Below are 23,872 nucleotides of genomic sequence, written 5' to 3' on the forward strand. Positions count from 1 at the left end.
GGATGATTCTCTCCTTCGGATTCACACACCAGACTCTCCAGAGCAAACAGGACACAATGCAGGCGAGGGTGGTGGAAAGGCGCGGCCAGGAGAGCATGCTGGTCTCGCACAAGGACAAAGACTACACTTTGCTTACAGCTATGTCCCTGGTGCAGGGACTGGTTCAGGGCAGGCACTCGGGCGCAGATGTAATAGGCAGCTCAAGGCCAATTTGCTCTGTTGCAGTGCAAGGATGTTGACCCAGTGAGGACCTGGGGTTAAATGCAATAGCAGGGGGACAGCTGAAGGCTGTGAGGAACGTGCCCCCCACTCCTGGACCCACACCACCAACTCCACACAGATGGCCCTGCAGCTGCAGCTTGCCTGGCCTCCACCCCACCAGCAGGCCCTTGAGAAGTGCCCCCCACTCCCCTGATCCACAGGCAGCCTAGGGCTGAGCCCCAGGTCCCCGGGAGGGGGATGAGGAGGGGGCAGAGGGGGAACAGATGCATGTTCTCAGGGTGTCTGACAGTTGTCAGAAACCGAGAGGAATTTCAGAACTGCACAATCAACGGGCTCCAGGTGGGCGTCCCACCCCCCAGAGGGGCCCTGTCCCAGGCCAAGTCTGCTTGTCAGCAATCCCCCTCGGCCCCACACCCGGGTCCCCTGGGGACTGCAGCCAACGGCCCAAGGGGCAGCTGTGCCGAGAGAAATCCATATTCCCAGCACATCCACGGCGCGCGCTTTCTCTCTCTCTCACTCCGTAAACACTCCTCCCGCCCCTCTCCAGGCCCCGCTGGCAGCCTGCAGGTTCCCGGGATACACAAGACCCCAGGCCAGCCCGCCTGGCCAGCCACCCTGCAACTCACTAAGGTAAACTCCGCGGCTGCCGGCGCTCTTGCAGGTGGCCCTGCCAGGTGCAAGGGACGCGGCGCGCAGCTGTCTGGAGCCCTGGGAGGCCAGCTCGGGGCGGCCTCCAGCGGGCCTCCACCCCAGGGCACAGTCGCGGGGGCAAAGCCAGGCTCAGGCCGGCGGAGAGAACCGGCCTGCAGGAGGAGAGACTCGCTGGCTCTAGGCACGGACGTCCCCCGCCCTTTGGGCCTCAGCTCCCGCCCTGCCTCTGCGGGCCTTCCCGCAAGTCGCTTCTTACACCCACAGCCTCCGGCCGCCGGTGCTGACAGGCCCGGCCCGCAGCCTGGCGGGAGCACTTCGTCCCCCGCCTCGAGCCGGACGCACTCCAGCGGCCCCACCCGGCACAGCCCTTACCCGCTGTCAAGCTCCAGCTCCAGCAGGGACTGTGTCCTCTCGGAGTTGCAATGCAGGCACCACATGGCGGCCGCAGCGGGCGCTCACCGGGCCGGGCGCCCTGGACCCAGGCCCGGTCGAGCGCCGCCGACTCCAGCCGGAGCCCGGGGCAGACCCTCGACCTCCCAGGGTCAGGACCCCCCCGCGCCCTCAACGCCGCACGGTCACGTCGGGCCGCCCGGCCCAGGGCTCGCTGGCTCCCGGCCCGGCGTCCGAGCCCCCGGCCCGCGGAGCCCGCCCCTCAGCCGCCGCCCGCCTGGCGCAGCTCGAGGCCCGGCCGGAGGAATGTGGTCCGCGCGGGGGGCGGGGCCGGGCGAGGGGCGGGGCCGGGCGAGGGGCGGGGCCGGGCGAGGGGCGGGGCCGGGCGAGGGGCGGGGCCGCGGGAGGAGAGGCGCGCGGGGGGCGGGAATCCCAGGCTTCCTGTGGGGGTGTGGGAGGGAAGCACCACGCGCACCCTACCCCGTGCTCCAGCTCCGGAGTCTGCCGGTCGACGTGTCTCCCTCCCCAGCACATCAGCAGAGTAAATACACAGAGCCCAGCCTGCTGGGCTGACAGCAGTAGCCAGAGGCAGAAGTGGGCCCATCACCGCAGGGGGACGGGGCCACCGTTTGGGGGACCCCTCTAAGAAGGATGCCTTGGAGATCCTCTTGGGGCTCCCAGAGCGCGCCCACTCTCCCCTGCCCGGACCCAGAAGCACTTTCCAAACACTAAAGAGTACCTTTAGCCCTTAAGGTAACATTACAAGGGGCAGGGGGCGGTCCCTGGCCGCCTTCTCTGGCAGGCCGCTCAGTTCGCCCTGTTAAGCCTCTCCTAACTCTGTTCTCTACTTGCCTGTGTAACTGTGGACTCCCGGAAGGTGGGCGCAGTGCCCTTCACCCACACTGGTGGCTGTAAAACTGCAAGCAGACATGGGTCAATCAAACCTCCCCTCTCCTGGGCAGTCACACCTGGAGGTCCACGCAGCTGGCAGAGCTGCCACCGTCAAAGTTGCAGGAGACCACCTGTCTATTGGCTCTCTGAATCTTGGACTCAGGGGACAGTAGAGCAAGGAGGGGGAGCTGGCTCGGCCTGCAGCACTGGCCAGTTCAGATCGGCCAGGCCAGAAGTTCAGCAGCAATCCGGAGAACTCCAAAACTCCCTTCTTGCCCCCCATGTTTTTTTTTTTTTTGCTACATTAGAAATAAATATTGGGGCTGGCATTCCATTATGGGTGATTGCTGGTTTGCGTCCCAGCTGTTTCACGGCTGATTCAGCTCCCTGCTAATGTGCCTGGAAAAAGGGAAAGTTGGCACCAGTATTTGGACCACCACCACCCATGTAGGAGGTCAGGGAGAAGTTCCTGGCTCCTGGTTTCACCCTGGCCCAGCCCTGGTCACTGTGGCCATCTGGGGAGTGAATGAGCGGATGGAAGAACCTTCTCTCCCTTTCTCTCTATAACTCTGACTTTCAAGTAAACAAAATCTGGAATAAATAAGTAAATATCCAAAAGGGAGGAAATGTTGGTAGTAGCAAATTAAATCTTAATTCTATTGACTAAGGATTTATTAGCCACACTACATGAAGCAGACATGCAATTCAAAATTTAAAAAAATAATAATAAGGGCACATAAGGTCATTTTAAAACAGGCAGAGGACCCAAACAGGCAGCTCACTAAAGAGATATGAAGGGCCAATTCACCATGAAAAGAGAAATACAAAGCAAACCATTTCACCCTCACTAGCAAGGCTGCAGCCGGAAAGCCGGACACAGGTACCTACAGCAGCAAGTCCTCACCGGGGCCACGCAGCCACCCTGCTCACAGCACAGACCCACATCTGCCTTGGCACACCAGCTAATGGCAAGCAACAAGCTGGAAAGGGGTACGAGCGTGAAAAAGTTCATTTATTTACTTTGATTTATTTGAAAGAGTGACGCAGAGACAATAAGACAGGGAGAAAGAGACAGCGGGATGGTCCAAGTACACATTCACTCCCCTAAATGCCTACAGCAGCCAGAGTTGGTCCGGGCTGACTAGAACACCATCCAGGTCTCCCATGGGGGTCATAAGGCCTCGCTACTTAAGCTAGTACCTGCTGCCCACCCTCAGCCACATTAGCAGGAAGTTGGGTTGGAAGCAGAGTCGCTGGGGATTCTAGAGCAAGGTACTTGGACCTGGGATGCAGGAGTGGCATGCTGTGGCTCCACCTGCTGTGCCCCCATGTCTGCCTGCCTGCCCTGGTAATAAACTAGTTCAGGTGAGATGGGGGGCTGCCCTCAAAAAAACATGATGAAGGAGCTGACAGGCCCCCTCCCCATCCCAGCCCAGCTGCAGCAGAAACCACGGACTGCTCCAACTGCCTCAGGACAGTCTCTCCCAGAAATGCAGACCCCTCTGCCCGCTGGTGCTGCATTCTGGCTCTGAGTTAGAAGGCGTAAAGGCCTGGATTTCCCTGTTAGCATGGGGGAATACCATGCCACGGAGTCCCTATGCACCGTCTGCCTCTTCAGCCTCCTGTGATACGCTCTTGCCAAATGTGTCTCATGCCCCCATCACTTACTGTCAGTTAGCCAAATGCCCGTTCAATCATTCAGGGACTCAGAAGCAGGAGTGAGAAAAGTCCCAGAGAGGGAATGGGGGAAGAGGCTAGCCTAGGCGGAGCCCTCTCACCTGTCATCTGGGCCAACTGCTCAGCCTTCTGGAGATGCTTCCTCAAATGCACAGTGAGGGACAGGGCAGCAGGGGTTGCTCAGCCACGTCCATCCTGGCTCCTTCAGCAATGGGAAGACCCTGCTGGGACACGTGTCCCCCAGTAGGGAGGAGATCTGTAACTGTCCCAGGAGAGGTACTCAGAGGAGTTGTTCCTTAAGGGATGAACAGGAGCCCACACGTAGGGCAGTAGGTTGAAGAAAAGAAGAGAGAAACGCCACAGAAACCTTGATTTCCATGGTTTAGTCCCTAGTTTTAGCTGTGAGCTGCTCAGCTTGGCAGTTTGACCACAACACAGCTTGACCCCCATCCTAGTTTTTGTCAGCTTCACAGCTTTCCAGAGATATCCCAAGCCCAACTTTGGTAGCCCTCACCTTGCTTCACACCATCCCCCTCAACCCGTTCAGGCCACACCTCTGGCTTCAACACTTTCGGTTCCTCAAGCTTCCCTCTGGGCCTGGTGCCAGCTGGGACTTTTTCAGCTTTCTATATCACTTCTTCCAGAAAAATCACTCCTAAGAGGCTCACACTCTTGAGCCGTGGTGCACCTGCTCTCTCGTCACACTGATGAGCTATGCCCTTCCCCAGGGCATCCCTCCCACCTGCTAGGTGGTCTGCAAGGTGCTCATCACCATAGTCAGAGCTTAACTCAGGAACAAATTCGGGCCCGGCGCGGTGGCGCAAGTGGTTAAGGTCCTCGCCTAGCACGCCTGAGATCCCATATGGGCGCCAGTTCTAATCCTGGCAGCCCCGCTTCCCTTCCAGCTCCCTGCCTGTGGCCCGGGAAAGCAGTCGAGGACGGCCCAAAGCTTTGGGACCCTGCACCCGCGTGGGAGACCCGGAAGAGGCTCCTGGCTTCGGATTGGCATAGCATCGACCGTTGTGCTCACTTGGGAGTGAATCATCGGACGGAAGATCTTCCTCTCTGTCTCTCCTCTCTGTATATCTGCCTTTCCAATAAAAACATAATAAAAATAAATCTTAAAAAAAATCCACCTGCTACCTGATTAATTAATTAATATACTTTAACTTTTACTACTACAGAGTCACAGTCGCTCACTTACGTATGACTCTGCAAGGCCAGTGCTGACCCTGCCAGCCCTGACAGAAGTGCCACCTCCTGGAGGAAGCCTCAAATCAGCCAATCCCCTGACCTCCCAGCCTCACCCTGCAGGGCCCTCCCTGCAAGTGCAGAACCCACAGGCCGTGGTGGGTGTAGAGATGGCCACCAGGGGGAGCACTCCTCTTGGAGCTGCATATACACCAACATCCCCAAACATCCCTTCACAGACCCGAAAACTGGGGCCCAGAGGGACCAGAGCATGTGTCCCCACTAGAGACACTGCCATTGACCCCCTGCTTCCCACCACATCCCCACACGGGGACTTAAATAACAAGGGGACTCAGCCAAGGGCAGGTGAGCGGTGAGAACATCCGTCCAGCCCAAATGCAGATGGGCCATCTCCCTGCCGCCCACATCACAGGGACCCTGCCTGACGACACCTTGGGAAGCCAGTCCAACAGCTCCCCGGGTGAGGCACGCAGTGGCCCTTAGCAAGCGCCAGGGCATTTAAACATTTAAACATTAAACTGTTTAAACATTTCAACCAACTGTACTGAAACTGTTTACAAACCAAGGTCTTCCCCAATCTTGCTAACTCGAGAGGACAGAATGAAGGCGGGGAGGCTCAGGCTGGGCCTGAGGCAACGTGAGGTCATTTCCCTGAAGCCGCATGACTGGAGTTTGCATGTGGCACTGAAATGCTCGGGCACCAGCCTCCCTCCTCCACATTTGCTCCATCCCAGCTGCTCACCCTCCCATACAGCCACTCCCAGGATGCACCGGGTCCTTCCCTGTCATAGGGTCTTTGCTCTCACTGTTCCTGCCTCCTGAATTACCCTCTCTTCCCTTGCCCAGCAACCTCCAACTTGACCTTCAAGGTTCAGCCCAAGTATCCCCTCATCTTTGAAGTCTTTCCTAACACTCCCCCCGAATCGTACTGGGACATAGCCAGGAACTGGTCCCTGTCCCCCCCCACCCCCCGCTATTAACAGGACTAGCCACAGTGTGACAGGACTGTGGAGGCCTGAGGTGTGGCCCTGTGCTCTCAAAATGAATGCTAAAAACGAGAGGCAGCTGCCACCACGCCAACAGCTGAGAAACAGACCGGCAGCCGGGAAGACGCAAGGAAAGACCCTCAGGGGAATGGTTGCAGCAGGATAGCCGTCTAGATGGGACGAGATCCGACCCCGGGAGTCTGCAACAGCCTTGCAGATGACGGGAATCTCAGTGGGGGCTGAGGACATAAACAGAGGAGGCAGGAATAGCCACCTCTTCCAAGAAGCCCTCCAAACTTGCATGCCTGAAGCACTCCACGTTTCCAGGGTCCCTGTGCCCACCTCACCCTTCCCCGGCCACACAGCGAGTACTGGCTATTGCAAAGGGGATGGAAGGTGGTGGAGGTGGTGGGGTGCCATACCCACTGCATCCTTCTGGAGCCCAGCTTCCTCCTGCCCTGTCAGCAGACCCCCAACACTTCCCAGCACCACTGGTGGACTGAGTCGTCTGATCTGCAGTCAAGATGCCAACTGCAGCTGCAGCTGCAGTACCGGGGACAGAGCCCCTCGCTGCACGCTTCCTGCAGGATTCAGGAATCCACTTAGCTAAGCTCTCCCTGGATCCCCAGCCTGCACCCCATCACACGGCCTCCCAGACATCAATCTCCGTGCCGTTCCCAACCCTCTTTACTCCAGTGGGAGGCACAGGGCAGCACTGCACGACCCCCGGGAAGACTGTGGACACGTGAGAAGTCAACGTGTGTGCTGCACCAGAGCTGGGTCCCTTGCGGGATCCCTGGCACCAAAGCCCCACCCCACTGTGCTGGGGCAGGAGCCTCCTTCTTCCCTCTCCCCTCCCCCCTTCCTCGACTTCCCTAAGCTGCTGTGGCTCGCAGCAGCCAGACACCCCTCTCGCGGAGTGAGCTCAGTTGTCTGCTTGACACAAGGACAGCATCTGTTCTTCAACAGCCCCTCCTCGTCACACTACCGAGGCTCAGAGGCCACACAGCCAGCACTCTGGGATCTGAGCCCAAGTCTGTTGCCCCCCTCCTGCCCCCCAGTTCCTGAACTGAACCGTGAAGTGGGTCCTTCCAGCAGGGCCTTCTTGCCTTGACACCCCAGGTGCTCACCAAAGGCAGGTTCTGTGCTGGATGCGTGACGTGAGCTGAGTCCTACAAGGAAGATGCTGTCATTATCATCCTCATCCTTTTGGTCAGAAAAAGGAACCAAGGCATGCAAGAGTAAAGGAATGCGGTCAAGGGTAAACAGCTAGGTATGATGGATTGGAATGCGGCGGGGAGGGGTGGGCCTTGGGTCCGTGGCCCAAGTCTATGCTTACGGCCCTTCCCAAGTCAACGCACAGCTCCAAGAAGACCCCAGTAGGCGACAGTTCCCCTCTTGGCTGATGTCACATGAACAGGAGAAAGCAAAAGCAGCACTTAGGGGAGGGCCTCGTGGGCAGGTGGCCACTTGGAATGCTCCCACGCTATATCAGCATATCCCGTCTCTACTTCTAATCCAGCCTCTTGCTCGCATGCGTCCAGGGAGGTAGCAGATGATGGCTCAAGCACTCAGGTCCCTGCTGCCCAGGCAGGAGATCAAGATAGAGTGAAGGAGCCAGCAGGTAGGGTGAAAGCAGGGGAGTCAATCTTGCCCCCCCCCCCCCCACCGTTCCTCCCCAACAAGCACGGGCTGAGGCTGCGCCAATACTCAGCGGGGATGGGTCTGAGCCCCTGGAGGAGCCTGAGACCACAGCTGAAACAGGATCCTAAGAGACTGGGCCAAGCAGGAAGAGCTTCAAAAAAGCAGCTTGGTCCTAACGGTCGCCGGGACCTTCAGGGACCCGCAGGGGGAAGGCACGCCCTTTCTCTCTGTCTCATAGTCCCTTTACAGCCTGTCTCTCAGCCTTTAATTACACCGCTTAGTCACTTGTTTACTGTCTGTCACTCCCAGCAGAAGGAAGCTCTGTGACTTCACTCATGTGCCACCGTGGACCCAGCATCCAGGTGGCACCCAGTCTACAGCAAGTGCTTAATAAATATCTGATGGACAAAGGAATCACATTGAAGCAGGTTCATGCTGGCTCAGGGATACCACCAGAGCCGGGCCAGGTCCTCCTCTCTCCCTGTTCTCACCCTGGTCTCGTTCAACTGAAGCCCTCACCCCCACCTCCTTACAACTGAAGATAGATTTTGGAAGGACCTGGGATGAAGCGCTTTTGTCAAAACACTGATCTCAGCTTCCAGTGTGTCAGGAATGCCCCATACCTAAAGGAACCTGCCAGCAAATAGGTGTCCTTTAAGGAAATGAAGAGGCGGCCTTACGAGCTCTAGGCTTTTTTACTAACTGCGGCTTTTCTTCAGTGGGGGCCCATTTTCCTATTGAAGCAGGTGGAGAAACTAAGGGGATTTAGAAAAAAATATATAGAGAGAAAACTGCCTGGGTAAGGCTGGTCAGTGTTCCAGGTTGCTGAGAGACAAGCAGCTTGCTCACTACAGAGGGAGTCCACACCAATGGGTGCTAAGCCAGGCCCTGGCAGGTGCCCATCTGCTTTGCCCAAGGAGCTCATGGAGTGCTTCTAAAATGATGATTTCTCCCAAGTGGGCCGACAGACTCATAGCCAAACTTCTGGTCTCCCACCACCTGCTTCTACACCATGGAAGGAAGACACCAGCAGGCTAGGGAGCTGGTGTCATGGCATATCAGGTGACGCTGCTACTGGCAAACCAGCATTCTATATAAGCACTAGTTCGGGTTCTGGCGGTTCCACTTGCAATCCAGTTCCTCCTAACACATCTGGTAAAGCCGTAGAGAATGGGCCAAGTACTTGAGTTCCTGCCGTAGGAGACCTGGACGGAGTTCCAGTCTCTTGCCTTCAGGTGGCTCAGCCCTGGACACTGCGGCTATTTGGAGAATGAACCATTAAAAGGAACATTCTCTCTTCCCTGTCTCCATCTCTATCACTCTGCCCTTTAAATAAATAAAATAAATATCTTAAAGAGGTCTGTTCGTGGTTCAAAATGAAAACACTGGCTAGACCTCTGGCTGAAAAAAGGAAAATGAAATTGTAAAACTAAATGACTACATTTAACAATTAGAAAGAAAAAAACATACAAGCACAAAATAAGCTCAGAGCTGCTGGAGGAGGAGGAGGAGGGGCTGCTTGGTGCCTGCACATATCTGCTCCCCGCCTTTACAGGAGCAGGACAGGCACTCAGGCTCCCAGGGGCAGCCCCCTGCCCTGCGGTATGGGTACTCAGCCTTACATTTAAACCTTTCCCAGCACCCCCAGGGAGGCTCAGAGACGTGTCATGACTCCTCAAGTCCCCAGGCTGGAGGTGGCAGAGCCGGGAGTCCAACTTATAAACGGACAAAGGCAATGATATAGCCGATGAGCAGACCAGACTTCATGAGACGACAGGCTCTGATTCTGATGGACACAGACCCAGCAGCTGCAGGTTCCAGGAGCGTGGCCACGGTGAGTGTCCTTTAGACAGCATGGCCACAAGGAGTTTTGGTCTCTGCAGCCATTGCCATAAATGACTATAATTTATGTGTTCACAGCAAAGATATGGAAGTTTGGAACCCCTGGAGTCTGAGGGCCGCAATTTATAATTATAAGCACACAACAATTTGCTCCCCGCATCAGCCACTCCGCAGTAATTATGACCCTGGTTAAGGGTAATCAGGCTTAATACACCGCAGGGCACACTGGCACACGTGGCAGCCGTCAGGAGAAGGGGGTGGGGCCCTGGCTTGCTCTTTCTCTTATCCTCCTGGCAGTGGATCCAGGACAGGCCCTCCCTCCTGACAGGGGACACTGCAAGCAGCAATGACAACCAGAGTTGACCTGAAGGACCCCGCCCCTGCCCTAATCCCACCTGCTTTCCAGGTTTTTCCAGACAGTCCAGGCCAACAGCTACCTTCCAGGAAGCTCCCTCTTGCTTTAGCAGCGAGCCTGCTGGACACAGCTTGCCTCCAGGGGCCTGGCCCCTCTCCTGCGTCTGCTGTCCCAGGGGAAGTTAGTTGCTGTCTGACCCACAGAGGGGGACATGGAAGGTCCAGGTCAGAGGCTGTGAGCAGAGGGAGCAGTGGGTCAGAGAGGGTCACCTGTACTAGATTGGGGGTTGAGGGGTACCGAGTGGAGTCTTCTCGTGAAAGCCAGAAAAGCCTGCCACATGGGGGTGGGGTGGAGAGGGGCACATGTCTATCTGGCCACTAGGCCTGGATGCTAAATTCCAGCAATCCCAACGACGTCCTACCAAACGTTTTTGCCACAATCCCCACCATGCCCGTTTGTTCCTAGACTGGAACCCACTATAGGTGTCTGTCCTTCTGTGTTTTTATCTATAAACATCTGCCCAACCAGCCAGTGACTTTCCAAGCCTCTGGCCTCAGGGTCCCCTTATACTCTTTGATGAGGGTTCAAACTCTGTTGATGGAGGCTGCAGGAAAACAGGCTTAAAAGACAGGTTCATTCTGGTGCCAAAAACCCCTAGGAATCCATGCAGTTGTTTCTGTAAGACACATTTTTCCATAACCCTGTTGAAGATCTCTCCTAGTTATGGATTTTTACCATATTAAAGAAACAGAAACCCACATACCACCCAGCACCAGCAGAACCTGTCCTAGAACCACAGTTTCTTATTGAAAGCCCAGTTCCCTGGCCCAGGCTCTGAGCAATCAAAGAAAGACATATCTTTAGTTCCAACCATCTCCAAGCACCTGTGACACTGGGACTTCCAAATACCACCTATGGGCATTTGAGTCTAGCACCTGTGCTGTAAAAGGGACTAGAGCAAGGCAGGGGCCTTCAGGTAGAGCTGGCTGGCCGTCCCCTGTCTAGGACCACAGTCACCAATCTACAAACCAGCATAGGATAAGGGGCAGAGCACCTATGTTTTCCAGGCACCCTGTTGGGCTCACGCAGCTGTCCCTACACCATGCTCCTGCCGCACAGACACTGATCAGCATCTTACCACCAGCGCTGCAGGCTGAGACCGAGCCCCAGCCTTCTGCAAAGGGCAGCTTCGCCACAGCTGTCCCTAGGTCAAGCTTGGTGGTAAATTTAGATTAGCTTTTAAAAGTCAGTTCAGGGCACAATTTGTAGATGAAAGACGGCCCGATGACAGCTGCTGGTGGGAGTCACAGAACTAGCAGTCTGGGTAGCTTGGGGTGAGGATGAGGAGCAGAGGGTAAGTGTGGCCCGACCAGCCTGGACTGAAAAGAGTGGTTCCCTATAACCCCAGCTCCTTCAGGGCCATTCCTGATGGTACAGCACTCTGGTGCCACCTGTTGCTCAGATTGAGAAGTGCAGAGCCTTGCCTTTCCTGTCCAGAGAGGCCAGCCAGGCAGGATGCAGTGTCCCAGAGGGAGCAGCTGAGCCAGGATGAGGACTCCACTTACTCCTGACTCCACTGGCATCTCTGCAGCCCCCCACGCAGGGCTCCTGGTCATGTTCCCTCTGAGGTGTCACCAGCTTGGTTTAACTTAAGTTGCTCACACAGATGAGGGAGGGCCTCTAGAGTCCCTTTTCCTTGGGGTTCCCAGAGGAGATCCTGGAGGAAGTACAGGAAGGTCCCAGGTAGGAGGGGAGATGCAAGCTCGGCTTTGCCAGCAGGAAGCCAGCTCACAGCTGGCTCTGCCATCTGCAGTGAGGGCCTTTTGTGAGAATCAGTCCAAAGTGTTCACTTCCAGTGGGCGCAGTCCCTCGGCTCCTTGGCTGGGAAGAAGTGTAGCATGCCCTCTGCCGAATGACATGAACAACCTAAACATCTGCACCCTGGCACAAGTTGGAACTTGGTCCTCCTAGGGGACTGAGACCCTTGGGATCCTGCTCTTGTTTGAGGGGACACAGAGAAGGCCTTAACACAGGCATACAGCAGCTACCGGCCGTGTGTCACATGTCCCTACCTGCAGCTTGCCTTCCTGGGAGATAAAGCCCTGTCCCTCCCTGCCCCCTAGCCCCCTGGGAGATCTACAGGGATACAGATAAGATGTTTGCAGGCCTGGAGGTCAAGAGGCCCAGAGAGAAAACGCCGGCCAATCTTCATGCTGACTTTGCTGCTTCAAGTCCCCCACTACAAGCTCTGCACGCAACTACCTTTTCAAGCCCTTCCACATTGGAGGGCATTCACAGCCGTGCCTCGGTCCATCACATCGCAGGACAGGTGAGCCTGGGCCCTCACAGGGACAGTCCCCACAGCACCCCACACACCCCCCTCACCCACATGCCCTGGGTTCCAGCCCTGAGGCAGGAGCCCACAGACTATCAGGGCTCGCTCAAGGTCACCCAATGGCCAGCTGGGCTGCCAAGGCTGGACCAAAGCCAGGCTCCAGGCTCCGCCCTCCTTCTGGCCCCCAAGCTACTGGGACTGGGGGATGGGGAGCTGGGCTCCAACCAGGGCCTCTGCCGGGCACAGAGAAGCCGTTCTTCACCGTTCAACAATCCCTCCTGTTTGCCCTGTGCCAGGCTGCAGCCTTCCTCAAGGCCTGCTGACAAGGAAAAGCTGGTGCCAGCGTCCACAAATATGTGTGCCTTCAGGAGGGTGGGGCCAGCACAGGCTGCTGGGGCGGAGCTGGGCAGGCCAGGAGGGGCAAAGGGACTCATTAACAGACATATGAAATAGGTACATGATTGGTGCTAAGCACAGACTGCACATTTATTCCCAACTGGACACCCAAACACAGGCCTGCAGCCCCCAAGCAAGTGTTCAATCCCAAGATGCCAACACATCAAGATGAGGTCGAGGAAGAAAGGCGAACACACATAGAAGCTCTGGCTTTTGAAGGCACAGACTGTGAAAAGCAAAGCCAAGATCCCCCCTCCCGACCCCCAGCACCTGCTGGGGCTGGGTCCTGAGGTGGTCCCAGGAGGAGCTGCTGTGATGGCCACCTGCCACCATGCACTCACACAGAACAGCCCAGACTGAGTGGACCCAAGTGGCTGGCACAGGGTTCTTGTCCTCACTTTCCCTCCAGGGGCCTGGAAGGCAGTCCCAGGGAGCTGCAGCGCTACCCAGGAGAGAACGGGCCTCTTCTGACAGCCCTCCTGGGGACCGCAGGTGGAGAGTGCAGCTTCCAGGGGCGGCAGGCCATAGAGACATTGAGTGGATCTAGGACAAGTGCCAGTCCTGAACCCTCAAGCCCTAGTTTCCTCATCTGAGAAATGGGTAAACATTCCCTCCTGCAAAGCAGCACCACAGAGGACCTATGGTGGATGCCCACCTCATGGGAGCCCCTCAATATGCACCCTGGCCTATCTGCAGCCCGCACCTTGGTTGGGGCAGGGATGGGATAGCGGAGGGGTTAAGACTTGAGAATCCAGACAGGGGAAGGCAACAGGGTCTGGGGGCAGAACAAGAGCTCAGCAGTGGCCACCTGACCTGGCGGGCACACAGTGGGTTCACAAGAAGACACAGAGACCCTAGGGAGATGAGAGGGCGGCACCTTACGAGTTCCTGCTAACCCACTCAGGGACCTGCTACAGGTCAGGGCACTGTGGTACCTCCCAGCTCTCAGCTGCCCCAGAAGCAGACCTGCACAATGGAAACTCTTCAGAGGGCATGATCTGCCTAACAGAGGGCTGCAGACCGAGCGGCCCCTCCCTTCCTTACCTCAGTCGGGCACCCTGGCTGGGGGCTCCTGCCACAGTCAGCCACAGCAGCGAGGTCGGTCTCTGGGGCCACCTCCCTGCCCATGCAGACCAGCGCCCTCAGCCCTCCCCTGTCAGTCGGGGCAGCGGCCAATGCTGATCAAAAACCCTGAGCCCCGACTTAATCCACCAGAGCCCGAGTCAGCGCCAGCCGGACACGTGACAGCCGGCCAGCCGCTCTGGCCCCACAGACCTGTTTGGCAGGAGCAGCAGCTGGTGGGGCGGGGGGCGGGAGGGACGACTGAGGTGTAGGGACAGGGGGAGGGTGGCCTGCCCCGCCCTTGGGGCTGTCCCTGTCCCAGGCTTCTGCACACCCAGCAGAGGTCTGCTAGGGGACACAGTGCATGTTTCTCAAAGAGCATTGAATCACTTGGTCAAGAGCGTGGAGGGACCCTCCCTTCCGCCCTACACTAAAACCCACAGCAGGCGGATCAGCCACCCAGCATCGTGTGTGAACACAAGGGATTCTTTGTGACTGCCAGGGAAGAGTAGAATTCTTACCACACACAAAATAACCAAGCAAAACACCAGGCCAACGCTGCCACCCAGGAGGTTAAGCCTAGGATTCTGGCATCCCATTTCAGAGCAGGGGTTCAAGTCCTGGCTGCTCCACTTCTGACATAGCTAATGTCCCTGGAAAAACAGCGGAAAATGGCTGAAGTGTTTGGGTCCTTGTCACCCATGTGGGAGACCTGGAAGACGCTCCTGGCATCAGCCTGACCCAGTGCTAGCTATTGTGGCCTTCTGGGGAGTAAACCAGTAAGTGGAAGTCTCTCTCTCTCTCTCTGCTTTTTAATCAAAGGGCTCAGACCACCTTATGCGTATGGAAAAGGCCAGAGGCTGCCAAGGATTCATTCACAATATTGATTCTGTTGCATGAAGGTGTTGAGACAAGGCATGGTTTTGTCATAATGTGGGGATTCTTTTGAAGACTCCTTAGATAACTGAGGAAGAACTGGAATCTACAAGGCCCCAAGAATCATTTGAATCAATGAGAAAATCAAGACAGCCCAAGAGGGGCAAGGTACCCAATGGTGTGCCTCAGACAAGAGGAGGCCCCCGTGGCCACTAAGAGACACACCATCACCAAGGAAATGCAAATTAAAGCTACAACAATAAACTGTGATCTACCCACTAAGTGAGGGGACGTGACCAAGACTGACAAGGGACCTGCCAGAAGTGGAAGGGCGGGACCACCCAATGGGTCCTTGTTTTTTGTCAAGTAGAGCAGGTACATGCTGGCGTGGAATAGACATGTCATGTGCAAGAACAGCAGCCAGCCCCACAGCAAAAGCAACCCACATGTCCAACATGGCAGGCAGGCAAGGAAACCGTGGCCTGTAGCTCAGGTGGAACACATTTAAAAGGACAAACGACAGCCACTTGCAGAGCAAAACCTTAGGCAGAAGCAGCTAGAACCAAACCAAGATCCACAGCCCAAGTGCGCTTATAGCAAGCCAGCACAACAATGCCACAGGTGACCGAGGGACACGGGCAGTACCGCCCCACACTGACGTGGGGCGGGTCTTTGAGGACCACTGACGGGAGAGATCCAGCTGGGATCCAGTCCAGCCTGAGGAGTGGGTGTGTGCACCTTCTTATTGCCCGGTGAGCCATGCAAGCTTGATTTTTCACCTTTCTGTGGTACCTCGTAATAGATCACATCGAAAAACACAAGACAAGTGTGTGGTAGGGGGAGCAGGCACAGACCAAGCTGACACTACCGAGTGCAGAGCCAAATGGGGAGGGGCGTCGGAGTGGGAAAACCCCATTCTACTGGATTTTTTTCCCCCCACAAACCAGAACTGAGGATCAAAGACTAGCAGAAACCTGCCTAAAGTTGCACTGCTTATAGGAGGCCAGCCAGCGCCAGAGCTGGGCTCTGCAGTGCTCCAACAGCAAGTCTCTGTGCTTCGTTTCGGAGAGCTCTCCCACTCCAAGCCACAGCAGCACAGCGGGGAGCAGACAGGTTCTCTGACCTTGGCCTCGGTCTGTGTGTCTCTCAGGTGTCTCCTGCCATGACAACACAAGCTCCTTGAAGGCAGAAATGAGTGAAGCTGACACTCCCGTTTGGACCCTGAGGCCTAAAATGTTCTTGGTGGCTTCTATAATGTCCCCAGAGCAGCAAGCAGAAGCTGTGTGCCACCTACACACGATTTCCAGGTCTTGTCCTCATTACTACCCCCTTTTAAAGAGAAGAAAACCGAGGCTTGGTCAGGGGGTAGTGGGGGGTGTGTAGGAATGTATCAGCCAAAGTCACATGCAAAGTGAGGAACTTGAAAGTTGGAAACTGATGCCAGACCCCCACCTAACACCCCGCCCCTGCCTTTTGGTGACACTTAGGACTCCCAAAGCATCTTCCGGTCACGCCAAACCCCCCAGGCTCTGCGAAGAAGCCCCCATCAGAATTAGGTCCTGTAAGATCACAATGGCAGACAGGGTTCAGCAAGGAGAAGGCCTTGACCTGCAGGCTCTCGGGGCTGGGCGGGGACGGACAGCACACTGGGACACCAGCTGCAGCACACAGGCACACAGACTGGCTCAGCGTCCTCCAGGGTCCCTTTTATCCCAGATCCGTGGGCACTTGGATAATCCCCAAGCCCAGGCCTGAGCTGAATAGCGGAATGTTCCTATAATACCCCCAGGCACTTGCTCTTATGAAAACACCCTGGCACACAACATTTGGACCAATCCGTGTTTCGAGCTGAATAGCCCTCCACCAAGTCCTCAGAGAACTTTTTTATTACTTATTTATTCATTTATTTACAAAAATTGCAAAACAACAAATACATCGCTGGCCCAGGGAGTCTTAGAGCTGCTGTGACCTTTCAGGACACAAAACCACAGACACCATCCCCAATGCCTTGGTCTACAGTCCTCCAGGCACACACACTCACTCAGTTCTCCTCACAGCTGGCTTCTTGCCGGGGCTCATCTCCGGGGAATACAACAGAAACCAATAGGAGGCCCTGGCATGAGTGACAGACAGGATAGGGCCTCGGCCAGCCACCATCCTGCCTTCAGGGCTTTAGTATGGAGGAGCAGACCTTGGCAGAGGTGGAACTGTGCGGGTGCACACCGAGTTCACCTCCTGCCGGGGGGGTAGTAAGGTTGCCAGCTCCCACTGCAAGCTCTAAGTCCTAGTAACACCCAGCACACAGGGATCTGGGTGGGTCAGGACAGACTCCATGCCCACTTGAGTCTGAACGCCCCTCTCTGGGCTGGAGGGTCACCAAGGAACTCTGAAAGGACACTCTGCAGCAGCAGCAGATGTGTCACTCCTGCTGGCCTGTGGGGCTGACATCATCGCATTAAAAAGCTCCAAGAAGGATTCTGCAAGTTCATGGCTGGGTTTGTGGTCTTGCAGATGAAACGGGATCATATCTAGGAGAGGACTAGGACTGGTGTCTGAGATTGGCACGGACTGGATGCTTAAACAACTGCTTGTTGCACTTGGGATTGCAACCTCGCTGGGAAACAGACACAAACACAGTTGCTTGAGCAGGTAGTTCAGCTCTCTGCTTTAGCCCACCTAACAGCCCAAGGCAGGGGTCGGTCCAAAGTCAGTGTCCACCCATGCCCGATACACAGCTCTCCGGATGGGAAATGGTGGCAGAAGAGATGTTGGAGACAAAAGTGAGGAACGAGAGTCAGGCCTTGACGGTGGCAAGAGTGGAGTGGACATTCCTGCAAGCAGTGGATAGGGCAGGGCAGGTGCACAGCATCAAATGTGAGGTCTGAGTTCCCAGACCTAACCCTTTCCTCTATTCCCTGCTCCCCAATTACAAAGATCCAGGGCATCTTGCTAAGACTTCTGGTTAACCTTCCCCAGCTGAATGAGTGGGTCTCAGCCCAGCCTGCAACTACCCTGAGATCCAGTTAGGCTCCTCAGGACAAGGGCAGCTGTGTTCTCAGCTACGGTCACTCAGGAGTACCGTGGTCCTCACACAGGTGTGGAGGACCCAAAGCACCCCAGCTCTTGTGGCTTGGCACTCCCTTCCCCACTCTGGACAATGGGAAAAGGGCCCCCCTGAACACCAGCAGGTACAGGCAGCGCAGCACAGGGGCTAGTGGGGCCAGCTGCTGAGAGGGCAATCCTAATCACGAGACCCAAGATGACTTGTCTGCCAACCACGCAGGAGTCAGGGTGCCCCGTCCTGCGCCTCCACTGCGGGAGTTCTGGGGCTGGTGCCCTGTCCTCTGGGCATGTCCCCCAGAAGCAGCCCCCAGGGATGCCTGGGTTGCCAGGCAGCCCTAACTGTGCCCTGTGACCTTGGACATGCCCTGCCTCCCTCTGGCCTTGGTGTCTTCATCTCTGAAACAGGGGTTGCCTCTAAGCTCCTTCTCCCTGCACTGGGGCACGTTGGCCTGGGATGGAATACAGTGACGTGGGAAGTCACCTTTGAACTGGGAGTTGGGGGCACTAAAGACAGGGGAGACACTAAAGATGCACCAGTGGCACCATCAGATAGGGCTCCCAGGCCACGGCAGTCCTCCGCCCAACACCAACACTCAGCCATACCCACCAAACTTCTCCTTGATGGACTGGGCCAGGGGAGGGGCCCACTCACTCACTGTCATCTTTCTGCTCCCTTTGCACCAGGAACAGATGAGCTGTGACAGCTGACAGGTCGGCAATTTAAAGTGGCCACTCACTGTCTGCAGACACAGGGCAGCCAGTTCTCCCTGAGTATCACCGTGTCCAGGGTCCAAGGACAGCGGGATGTGGTCAGGGCAGGGGTTTCCCACACTCTGCGCCACAACTCTCCCCTCCCCCGCCCAGCAGGAAGTGTCCTAACGTTAGCAGGCGGGACGGGGTTAACTACAATCACCCCATATCATCCCATCCCCTCTCTGCAACCTCCTGCCCCCTATGGGACAAGGTCCATGGCTGTACTGGCCCCTCCAACCCAGCCCAGCCCAGTCCAGCCCAGCCCGAGCTTCTCACCCCCTCCCCGGGGTGCGTCTATCTGGCTACCAGCAAATTCCTGAGATGCCTCAACCTCCCCAGCCTCGGCCCCAAGGCTCCCGACCACGAAGCGGAGGGCTTTCTCCGCCTGAAGGAGGCAGAGAAGGGGAGGGGTACGGGGAGGAGAGGGGGAAGGCTTCGCGACCCTCGGGGCTGCGATTCAGGCTCCCTCACCGAGGGAAGCAGCCAACTGCATTGACGCGAGACTGAACACCCTCCCCCCCCCCCCAAGATCGCACCCTCAGCTTCTGGGAGGTTTCCGGATCCGCGGTCCGCAAAGCCGCGGAGCCTGGCTTCTCTGCGCCTCACGCTCCAAACCCCGGACGCGACGCCCGCCAAGCAGGGCTCGGGGGAAACCTGCACCCAAGCACCCCCGCCCTGCCGCACAACCCCGGCCTCCCCCCGCCACCCCTATGCCGCCACCCGTGCCGTCGCTGCGATGGTGGCCTCTGAATCTCCGCCCCAGCCCAGCTCCAGCATAAGCGATCTCCGCATCCCCCGGGTCCGGAGAGCAGCCAGCGCGTCCGCGTAGCCGTGACACCTGGGGGTCCCAGCTGCCGCCTAGACCTCAGCGGAGTGAGGGGTTCCCTCGGCGCACCCCGGGACCCTCACCCCCGCGCCGCAGCGGCCGCCGCGCGCTCCCAGCCCGCGCGCCTCCTACCTCGCAGGTCCGCCCGCAGCCGCCGAGCGCGCGCCGTCCTCGCGGCGGGCGCGGCCCCAGCGCGTCGGGCCGGCCAGGCGCGATGCGGGCGGCGGGGAGGGGGTGGGGGCTGGTTTGCGGGAGAGGGGACCGGGAGAGCTCGGGAGCCCGAGCCCCGGCGCCGCCGGCCAGGCGGCCTTCGCACGTGCGTGCGCCGTGACCTTGGCGAAGGCCTGTCCGTACCCAGCCTCAGTTTCCCCCTTGGAAAGGTGCGTGCGTGTGTGCGTGTTGGGGTGGGGGCGGGGCGGCCGGGTGCCGCCTCAGCCGCCGACGTCACCCGCACGGGGCCGAGTCCAGGGCGCTCAGGTTGGTAGGGCCCTCTGCAGCGGACAGGGAACGGGGTGCGCAGAGCCTGGGCGCTGGTCGGAGCTGGGGCAGCGTGGCCCCCTTCCTTTTCCTAGGGCTCCGCAAGACTGCCAAACAAGAGTAGCCTCGGATCAAGTCCCCTGGCCTCTCCGGAGGAAAAGAGCGGCTGCCGCCGCCAGCAACTACTCCCTCCAACCTCCTCCCCATTTCGCAGATGAGAAGATTGAGGCTCAGTGTTGCACAGCACGATACGCCAGGGCCCGCTGGCGTCCCCCCACCCGGGTCCCGCGCCTTTCCTTCCAGGACCTGGGGGATGGTGTGTGGCCACCGGCAGCGCCCCAAATCCCTGCAACAGACCTTCCCCACAACCCGGAGCGAGCAACAATTCCAAAGCATGGGGTGGGCTCGGCCCGAGTCAGGCGTCCTGAAGGTGGCCTGGATACGGGGGTGGGGTGGGGTTGACCCTAAACACAAAGCGAGGGTACCCCTCCAGGCGTGCGGCGGCAGCGGGATGAGCACCGGCTCCGGTTCGCGAGGGGGCCCCGCGACACGAGCGTCCCTCCGCAGGGGCAGTGGCAGCCAGGGCTGCAGTCCTGCAGGCGGCCTTCGGGGAAGCGCCCTCTGGTGCCCAGAAGCGGCGAGACAGCAGGCCAGAGGAGCCGGGCTTACGCAGCGGCCCCGCCACCACCGGGAAGCCGGGCCAGTGATGTCATGAGTCCGGAGACCAGACACTGTGGCCCTTGCCACCGTGGTGCTGTGTGACCTTGGCGAGGTGCCTCCCTCCCTCCCTCCTCAGCCCGGAGGCTGTCGGAGCGAAGGTGAGAAGGAAGCAGGCTGATTGTCAGCGCTGATAGCTTCTGACCTCGACCACTACCCAGGGCCAAGTGGATCCAGAAAGGAGGCGGCAGAAAGCGAGGGCGCTCTGCGCCAGGATAGCCACCCAGCGGTCAGGCTGGAATCGGAACTCACGCTCCACTCAGCCCTCGGGTGTTCCTATGGTACAGAGACACTGGAGGCGGGGCCCAGCAGGACCCATCCAGTCCCCGGGGGGGGGGGGGGCAGGGGAGAGGGTTTTCTCTCCTGCCTAGCAGCCAGGGTTACACAAGGGTGAATGACCTGAGAGACCACCTGTGGGGGGCAAGGTGTGGGCCCTTGCCCAGTTCTGTTTTAACTACGCTGCAGGAGGCTTTGCTTTTAAGAACGACCAACTAATTATAGAATTGAAGAACAGTTTTTAGAAGCACTTTAGAAAAAACACGTATCACTTTTCACCATCAAAAGGGCTCTTCTGGAAAAGCCAGTCACCTGCAGGGCAGGTGAGGACAGCAAAAGAGTGAAGGCTCCGGGGATTGGACCAATGCAGCAAGTCTTGCCTCCCCCGCTGAGCCACCTGCCAGGAGTGCACCTGCACCCCCCAAAGCCACCTGCCAGGAGTCCACCTGCACCCCCCAAAGCCTGCCCGGAGAATTGGGTGCAAGGGCGGCTACCATCCACCACCCATGTGACTCTTTGAGGAGGCACGAGGGACAATGAAAAACACCATCAACAAAGTAAAACAAATAGTAAAGTGATAATAAAGAGTATCCGTGGCACACAGGCCAGACGTCCAGGGAGGAAAATGAGATGAAAGCTCATTTCCCTAATACCTGGGGCGCTCTTTCCAACCGATGACTAACCAGGAGGAAGCGGCAAAGGGCACGCACACACAGCTGGGGAAATCCACTCAATCTTGCTGGCAGTGAAATGTGTATTAAAGAAATACAAACCGGAACGCAGTTGGTTTGCCTGCCGTTTTGTAATCTACCTGTTGGGTAAAAATGAACACGCTGGGGAATACGTTCCCTGCACACAGTGGGAGAAAGTGAAGGCTCTTAAAGACACCACAGGCTGCGCAGCTAGCCTGGCGGCGTGGTGGGCTTGCGATCCTGGCATTCAGCATCAGACGCTGGTTCAGGTCCTGGCTATTCTGCTCCCAATCCAGCTTCCTGTTGTCGCACCTGGGAAGGCAGTGAATGGTGACCCTAGCTACCCACCACGGGAGCCCCGCTGGAACTCCTGGCCCAGACTTGAGAGGGGTGTCTGGCACGGGTATTAGGATGCTGCCCCACTAGGAGTTTATGTTCCACAAGGAGGGTCTGCGTCCAGTTGGACTCTAGCTTCCTGCCGATGCCCACCCTGCTGGCAGAAGACAATGGCTTAAACACATGGGACCCTGCCACTCACGTGGGAGGGCAGATTACTGCGGCCCAGCCGTGGTTGTGGCGGGCATCGGGGGTGGGGATGGCGTGAACCAGCAGGTGGGAGATCTCTGTGACTGGATCTTCCTCCCTCTATCTCTGCCTTCAAACAGAATGAAAATAAGTATCAACATAAAAAAATTTAGAAAGACAGTAAGACTCAGGAACACGGTGTGGGAGATTAAGAAGGATCCCTGGGTGACCAGCAGCTGGGGAAGGAGGGAGTTTGCTGAGATAAGCACACAGGCTGGGTCTCTATCCTAGAAAGACAGATCTGCAGAGGAAAGGCTGCAATTCGACCCTCTCTGTAGAAACTCACAGAAAGTTCTACACAGATGCATGCTGGGATTTCTCTTCCCCTACTCAGATCCCGGAAGGTATATCAAGTCCACCATCCCCGATGTTTTCCTTCCAGGAGGCCCAAGGCCGATGTGGAAGGGGGCCTAAGAGGAGCTCTTCCTTTTACATTTTTCTGTACTTGTTGATGTTTTTAAAAGTTAACAGGGATCATGTGGGCAGGCTTACAGGCTGCACACACATCCCGTCATTACATGTGTTTGTATTAAAAAAAAGTAACAACAAAAGAAAGGAATGAAGACATGAAGGATGGTGGGTGGGAAGGGTGTGGTGATTCAGACTCCCCGGCCCTTTGGGCCCGGTGGCGTGGCCTAGCGGCTAAAGTCCTCGCCTTGAATGCGCCGGGATCCCATATGGGCCGGGTTAGTTCTCTGCCCTGGCCTGCCTCCAGCTGCCCGCTCAGCAGTGAGGGCTCCCGTGGCTGGCTTCCCACCACTCACACAGGAGACCTAGTTTCAGGATTCCACTCCAGTCCTGGCCAAGGCAGACATTTAGGCAGCAAACCTGTGGAAAGGAAAGCTCACACTCTCTCTCCCTTTCTCTCTCTCTCTTTCCCACCCTCTTAAGTACTGGCAGTGCTCCGCGTACCCACAGCTCAGTGGACCGTTTCCCATTGCTCATACAGTAGAAGTCACACTGGAATACGCCTGGACTGGGGCTACATGGTCCAGTCATCTCTGAAGATGCTGGTAGGTGCAGTGAACTCAGTGCTGTCAGCCCCGCCGCCATGGGTAAGCCCTGAAAGTGGATGAGCAGGTTCGCTCTCACTCCCTCTTAGGACAGATTATGGGAAAGTAACCCCTTTGTAAGAGTATATTACTCTTGAGCCAGGAGCCTCTTTCGCATCTCCCATGTGGGTACAGAGGCCCAGGGAATTGGGCCTTCCTCCACTGCCTTCCCAGGCCATTAGCAGGGACCTGGATTGGAAGTGGAACAGCTGGGACTAGAACTGGCACCCATACGGGATGCTGGTGTTGCAGGTGGCAGCTTAATCTATGATGCCACAGAGCCAGTCCCAGCACTGGTTTTTAAATAATGATTTCTGAACCTGGGCAGGGAGTTGGGAAGCCTGGCTTTCAGGTTGAGCTTGAAAGACTCCAGTATGAGCTCAGCCAGGATCATGCCCCTTTTGGGCCTCCTGGCCCCAACACCAAGAGGGTAGGGAGTGGAAGGCAAGTGTCCAGGTCATTCCAGAACATTCTCCAGGAGGCTAGGGGTTCCTGGTCCTTGGATTCATGGGAGCAGAAGTGATGGCCAGCTGTTGCACATGACTGCTCCTCCACTGCCCAGCCTGGAAACTCCTGACTCATATTCCCTATCCAGGTTATCCGAGCAGCGTTCCTGCCTGTCTAGGCTGGAGGTCAGCCACGTGGAGCAGGGGCAGATGACACAGCTCCCGGCACCCACAAGGGGCTGAGACGTCTGTGGGTACAAAGCCTCATGTTGGAGAACCAAATCACTGGCCCCCTCCAGAGATGGCCCTCGGCCTCGATCTGGCCTCCACCTCCCCCAGCGGCCAGCGGAGCAACAAGCCCAGCATGCAGCTCTCCACCCCACACGTCATCTCTACAGTTCATTCTTGGTCATTACCCAGAACTTTCTGGGGCTCCCTGCTGTCCA

General features: G+C 57.3%; 1 protein-coding gene and 1 long non-coding RNA gene across 5 annotated transcripts in view; both read right to left on the reverse strand.

Annotated features, from left to right (window-relative positions):
* The window catches only part of IQSEC1 (IQ motif and Sec7 domain ArfGEF 1), a 223,956-nt gene that overhangs the window by 61,111 nt on the left and 138,973 nt on the right, over window positions 1–23,872 (reverse strand). Inside the window, exon 1 of one of the 4 annotated variants that reach the window (XM_040994261.1) lies at window positions 1,246–1,507. The exons of 2 other annotated variants lie outside the window; for them this stretch is intronic. In XM_040994261.1, the coding sequence (XP_040850195.1) occupies window positions 1,246–1,310 (65 nt within the window). In that variant the 5' untranslated portion in view covers window positions 1,311–1,507. Of the gene's footprint in view, window positions 1–1,245; window positions 1,579–23,872 lie in introns of those variants that run through there. One more of the 4 variants, XM_040994258.1, reaches the window with a different exon arrangement.
* On the reverse strand, window positions 19,848–21,914 carry LOC121165598. Its single transcript, XR_005885297.1, has 2 exons — window positions 21,083–21,914; window positions 19,848–21,048 (listed from the first exon to the last, which is right to left on the reverse strand). It is a non-coding gene; the product is annotated as an uncharacterized LOC121165598 (long non-coding RNA).

Source organism: Ochotona curzoniae, unplaced genomic scaffold (genome assembly GCF_017591425.1).
Source record: "Ochotona curzoniae isolate NIBS_2020 unplaced genomic scaffold, NIBS_Ocur_1.0 contig_908, whole genome shotgun sequence".
Classification (NCBI taxonomy): domain Eukaryota; kingdom Metazoa; phylum Chordata; class Mammalia; order Lagomorpha; family Ochotonidae; genus Ochotona; species Ochotona curzoniae.